At 35.4% G+C, this 6,454-nt stretch overlaps 1 protein-coding gene across 1 annotated transcript in view; it reads right to left on the bottom strand.

Annotated features, from left to right (window-relative positions):
* Nucleotides 1-213: 213 nt before the first annotated feature.
* The window catches only part of mpped1 (metallophosphoesterase domain containing 1), a 76,942-nt gene continuing 70,701 nt past the window's right edge, over nucleotides 214-6,454 (bottom strand). The window contains exon 7 of the mRNA XM_024287155.2: nucleotides 214-2,837. Within this exon, the coding sequence (XP_024142923.1) occupies nucleotides 2,719-2,837 (119 nt within the window). The 3' untranslated portion in view covers nucleotides 214-2,718. The remainder of the gene's footprint in view (nucleotides 2,838-6,454) is intronic.

Genomic DNA, 6,454 nt, shown 5'->3' with positions numbered 1-6,454 from the left:
TAGTACTAAATATGCAAATGAGGCTGTTTTTTACCCATGTGGAATAATTAAAGTATCAACCTGCTGTGTTGAATATAGATGTGTCAGAATCAGAAGTGAAGCAGTAAAATGTAATTTCTATGGTATTTAACGATTTATTTCTTTAGATACCATAGAGCAATGTAGTCCTGAAACATATTCATACAAACATTTTCAAAAAGAAAATGTTCAGAGATCATTGTTTGTTCATCTTTTACTTTTTACATACAAACTGCTTTTGTTTACAATCATCAAATAATGGTGAGCAGAAAGAAAAACACACCTTTAGAAACATTGACCAAGCAAAATGTAACGACCACAAATGCCTCAATACAAACTTTTTCTGTCAACTGGTTTGAAATCAACCTTTTACAAACACCAACTTGGAAATATAAAACTACAGCTTTCATTCACTTTAAATGGAAAAATCCACTGAACGTGTGCAAAACCACACACATACCAGTTCACCTCAGTCAATGAATGGCCATCACGGACCATTCATTTATTGTATTTACTGAGTTTAAAAAGTAAAAAGTTATATACAAGGAATCACTATCATGAATGAGCAAAATGAGTGGTAAATAGTTAAACATTGACGAAAAAACCAGAGATGTCTATGAGTCTATATTTGTAGTGTACTGTGCAATATCAGCCTCCCATAGAGTCACATTTGTATCTACTTCACTGAACTTCTTTTTAGTATCCACTTCCTTTAAAGTCATGTTGTGCTCCTAAATAATTTAAGCTCATATCAATCCAGCACGTCTTTATTGTGATTCTGATCCAAAATTCAGTGCAATCTCTGAGTTCTATCATTTTGAAGGATCAAAAGTGTGTTATTCTGTTGGTGCATGCTTCAACGTAGTAGTAGGGTGTATTCAGACTGGACACACTTGGTTCACTTAAAGTGAACCAGAGTTCGTTTCCCCTGATAATCCGGAACAAAGTTTCAGTCTGAATACGCATAAACGGACTCTGGTCTGGGACCAGGAACTGCTTTTGGACCCATCTTTCGAGGTGGTCTCGGTTCATTTCCAATTGGACCAAACTTTGATTCACTCAAGAGCGACATAACTGAACCAAAATGGCCACCGTATGTTTCTGACAAACAAAAGTTCTCAGGCTTTCATACAGACGTTCAAAAATTTACCAGTATGTGCAAAGTGCAAGAACTCCGCCTTTCTCTTTTTGTTTTGACCCACCCCCGTAACCTTTGGCCAATGACTGAAGAAATCTTTAGTCATTTGCTTTCGTTTACCGGCTTTAGACCAGAACAGAAATCTCCAGTAGATCCAAGTCTTGAGGACCAAATTAAGTGGACTCGGTCCAAAAAAATGGTTTTCCCAGTTTGAATACACCCTTATATTGTACTGAATTGTGGGGAAAGGGATTTGTTGCATCCCTATATTTGCATACTATTACATTAAAAGTGTCAAACCCGTATTGGGCTAAATTGAAGGATTTAAAAAAAAAATCTAATTACACCAGACTTATTATGTGCCAATTGAATGTTTTTTTCTCCAACATTAAATTATTATTGTTTTTTTTTTCAAATTTTGTTTTGCACAAATCAAATATCAAGTTAAAGCAAAAATCAAATTAAGCTTTGATCATAAAGAAAGTAAATTCCAAGAGTTGTCCTCATTTTGTCCACACAATCACACAAACTTACTGTCTTAGGCAGAATGTGGCTCTTGAAGCAAAGTCAAGCACTTGATGGTTAACACCTGGAGGTACCAGGAGGTCAAAGCAAGAATGAATAGCAAATCTTTTTTTTTTTTTTTTTACTTTTTTTTTTTACTTTTTCATCTTTTCTTGGGCATGGCCCACATTCACCACAACAAAAGATTTAATGTTAAGTAGCATACGTAACATTGTTATAACAAAGAAGTCTACCAAGACAAATTGTGATTTGGCATGCATTCACATGTATAATTCCTTTTTTTTTTCTTTTACAATGTCTTAGTCAGCACTGTCTTGATCCAAGCATCATTCTTTCTTTTTTAAACGAATCAGTTTGTTGGCAATCTCAGGTTTTTGCTTTTGTTCACTGATTGTCTTTGGCCTGAGAGGTGTAAAATGTGTGTTCGTGATAGTGCTGCCCTTTAAAAGTCCACTCTAGCCAGAGCTGCAACTTAGCTTTTAGGGGTACAAATGACAGAAAAGAATAAAAAAATAAGGCAATGGGTTAGACAAACTTTTCTGTGTCCTCCTAAAAGGCTCACCTGGACCAGAGAGGAGCTGGAAGGGAGTGACCTTCAGCATGACTACGTGTCACATCTTAAATACCTTGTCTAGCATGCTGTAAGTAGAAAAAAAACAACATTATGATTGGGAAGAGTTGTAAAAAATGTTTTTTTTAAATTAGTAAATTTGTGCAGAAAAAACAATTATCTGCAATTCTCTTGACTGTCATGAAATTTTCATGCCGTCTTTGACTACTGTCCTAGCAGCATTAGATTGCAAACACTGGAGAGACAAAAGACACACACAAAAGTCTATGTATATGTACATCATAGGAAATACTGACAGAGTTTCCAGACTCCTCAAGGTGGATCCGTCCAGAGAAGTGGCTTATTTGTTGTGAAACCCCTCTGTAATATTTACAGAATTTGACTTTTCCTCCCTTAATCTTTAGACGCCTTACTGGCCTTCTTTTCCAACAACTCTAGGTTGGGGGTTGGATCTGGCCTTCTCAGGTCATGTGGTCCGAGGGTTAGGAAGGTCAAAGACAATAGGGGGGTTCATGGGCAGAAAGTTGACTGTGCAAGTTGAGGCGTTGACAAATGTGGTGGTACCATCTGACATCATGCCATATCCTAAAAAAAAAAGAAATAAACATAAATGAGCATGTTTGTTACTTTGTACAGTTATTCAGGGACAAATATGCCATTTCATTTTCTTTTTCACAATAAGAACTTGACAAGAGAAGTGCAAGTTTGCTTTTACTGTAAATCACCTAAAGGTCATTAACGAGACAAATATTTTTAGAGAAAAACAATTGCAATTTCATGATGATTTACTTTTCTTGTGAACATGTTTCTGTTAAAATTATTATTTCTGGGTTGTTTTTTTTTAATTAATAGCATTAGTCAGTACAGAGCCCCCAAAGGGACATCTAAAAAAAATCTGAGTTAAAAAAAAGTTATTTTCTGGTGAGCACCAGTTACTATCTGGTCGTGCCAAATAGTACCGTGTGTGGACCATAGTAAATGGTTACTAAATGTTTTATTAAAATGGTGTGCACCACAGTAAATGGCTAATAAATAGTGTATACTATCTGGTACGTACCAGTTACTATCCGGTGTACACCAGTTACTAGCTGGTGTGCACCAATTACTATCTGGTGTGAACCAGTTACTAGCTGGTGTGCACCAATTACTATCTGGTGTGAACCAGTTACTAGCAGGTGTGCACCAGTTACTAGTTGGTGTGCACAAATTACTATCTAGTGTGCAATTGTTACTAGCTGGTGTGCACCAATTACTATCTAGTGTGCACCAATTACTATCTGGTGTGCACCAGTTACTAGCTGGTGTGCACCAATTACTATCTGGTGTGCACCAGTTACCAGCTAGTGTGCACCAATTACTATCTAGTGTGCACCAATTACTATCTGGTGTGAACCAGTTACTAGCTGGTGTGCACCAATTACTATCTAGTGTGCACCAGTTACTAGCGGATGTGCACCAATTACTATCTGGTGTGAACCAGTTACTAGCTGGTGTGCACCAATTACTATCTGGTGTGAACCAGTTACTAGCTGGTGTGCACCAGTTACTAGGTGGTGTGCATCAATTAGTGTCTGGTGTGCACCAGTTACTAGCTGGTGTGCACCAATTACTATCTGGTGTGCACCAGTTACTAGCTGGTGTGCTCTGTGCTAAATGGTTACTAAATGTTATATTAAAATGGTGCATGTCATAGTAAATGGTGTATTAAATTGGTCGAGACCACTATAATCTGGTGCACACCACTTACTACCTGGTTCACATCACTTACTATCTGGTTCACATAACTTACTATCTGGTGCACACCACTTACTACCTGGTTCACGTAAGTTACAATCTGGTGCACACCACTTATTATCTGGTTCACATCACTAACTATCTGGTGCACACCACTTACAATCTGGTGCACACCACTTACTATCTGGTGCACACCACTTACTATCTGGTGCACACCACTTACTATCTGGTGCACACCACTTACAATCTGGTGCACACCACTTACTACCTGCTTCACACCACTTATTATCTGGTGCACACCACTTACAATCTGGTGCACACCACTTACAATCTGGTTCACACAACTTACAATCTGGTGCACACCACTTACTATCTGGTTCACACCATAGTAAATGGTTTCAAAATGTTGTATTAGAATGGTGCACACCATAGTAAATTAAAACTAAATGGTGTATACTATGGAGTGGGCACCAGTTAGTCAGTGGTGCATACCATAATAAATGATAATTGAATGGTGTATACTAGCTGGTAGGCACTTAATAGTAAATGGTGTGCACCATAGTAACTGGTTACTCAATGGTGTGTACTATTTGGTGTGTCCCCTAGTAAATGGTCACTAAATTATGAATACTATCTGGTGTGTACCAGTTACTATCCGGTGGGCACTTAACTAAACGGTTAATAAATTGTTTTAAAATGTTGCGCACCATCGTAAATGGGTATTAAATGTGGCATTGAAATGGTGCGCACCAGATAATTACTGTTTTTCTATTTAGATTTTTTTGTCTTTAATGTCCCTTTAAGGACTACATGAATAAGCCATAAGCGAGCTGTCAGAATTAAGTCTAAAGTATTTGTCAAGATCACAGTAGAAAAGAATGACATGTACACTAAAGCTAAGCAAAAACTAATTTTGCCATCAGCTCCTTTCCTGATATACCTGGTGGTTGTTTCAAACTCAGAGTGGGTAATATATCACTAAGGTACTGAGCATGAACATAAAAAATAAAAAAAGTTTTCTATTTCCTCACAACAAACTTAAGGATTTCCTAAAACAGCAGGATCATAGCTCTATGTGAAAAAAATCTTCAGTTACAAGTTGAGCTGGGATGACTACAGTTTAAGACAGTTAAATTTGGTCAAAAGGTGTGACTATAAAAACTGTGGCCCGTTCTCACTCTTGTTGTTCATTCACACAAATCTTACATTTGTGTTAAATTTCCTGGCGAGGTGCTCTTTTTCTACTTCTCCCTGCATGCTGTTATAAAAAGAGCCTCTCTTTGTCTGAAGGTAAAAATGTTGGCACAGACTCTGAAATGGATCAACCATTATTTGGTGTGAACTGTACTCCCAAGGCATAGGAGGCTTGAATGAGGCAGGGGTGGTTAATATAGACCGCCAGCATCCAGGTAATAAAAGAGAAGTTTTCTAACAAAACAAAAAGCTGGGTCTCTTCTATAGTGTTCTTCTTTAGATTTCTACTAAGGAAAGCTAAGAACAAGGTCATAGTTTACCCATCCAGATAGATCCGTCTCCTGTCTTTTGTCATGGAAATGTTTCTTGTGTTGTTGCTTGTCTCAATTTTTTATTTTTCTAATTTTATAACCTCGTAAGGACAGTTATTTTCTATCTTTGATTTAAAGTTGTTGCATGGGGTCAAAATCAGCTTAAAGTGAACGAAAAAACAGATTGAACATTTGAAAAATAGACATTGTAACTGAAAAAGATAGAAAATTAGAAAATAAAAAAATAGAAAATTTGAAAACAAGATATAAATTTGAAAATAAAAACTGAAAATCGAAAAAAAGTTTTTTTTTAAATAAAAAAACTGAATATTTTAGATAAATCTTGAAAATTAAAAAAAAGTGAAAACTTGAAATAAAAAAATAAATATACATGTAATAATTACTAATTGAAAAAAAATCATCCATTAGTAACAGCTGCTGTTTTGAATTTCAATTTTTTTGTAATGAAAGTGAAGATTAAGAAAAAACAATTAAATTCAGAACAGCAGCTGTTACTAATTGATTTTTTTTCAAGCAGTAATTTTTAAATTTATAATTTTTTATTTTTATTTCAAGTTTTACTTTTTTATTTTGAAGACTTATTTTTTCTTTTTATTATTGTCAAAAAAACATCTTTGTCCAATTTTCAGTTTTTTTCACAATTTCAAAACATGTTTTTTTCATTTTCTTTTTTTTACAATGGCTTGTTTTCAAATTTTCATTTTTTCAGTATTTAAATGTTCTATTTTTTTATTACAATGTCTATTTTTCAATTTTTGTTTTTGTTTCACCTTAAACTGATCCTGATTTGACTCCACACTGTTGACTCTAAATGTGAAACATAGTTTCTGTCACGTTAAAGCAGCTATTACAAAGGTGTAACCACATATTAATCTGTACGATAAAGATTTATTTTACAGACAGAAATGATCTTCGGTGTGCCAGAGCAAACCCAAAAATAAG

The sequence above is a fragment of the Oryzias melastigma genome, linkage group LG23 (assembly GCF_002922805.2).
Source record: "Oryzias melastigma strain HK-1 linkage group LG23, ASM292280v2, whole genome shotgun sequence".
In the NCBI taxonomy this organism is placed as follows: Eukaryota; Metazoa; Chordata; class Actinopteri; order Beloniformes; family Adrianichthyidae; genus Oryzias; species Oryzias melastigma.
The sequence above is the reverse complement of the archived record's forward strand: the minus strand, read 5'-3'. Positions and strand labels throughout refer to the sequence as shown.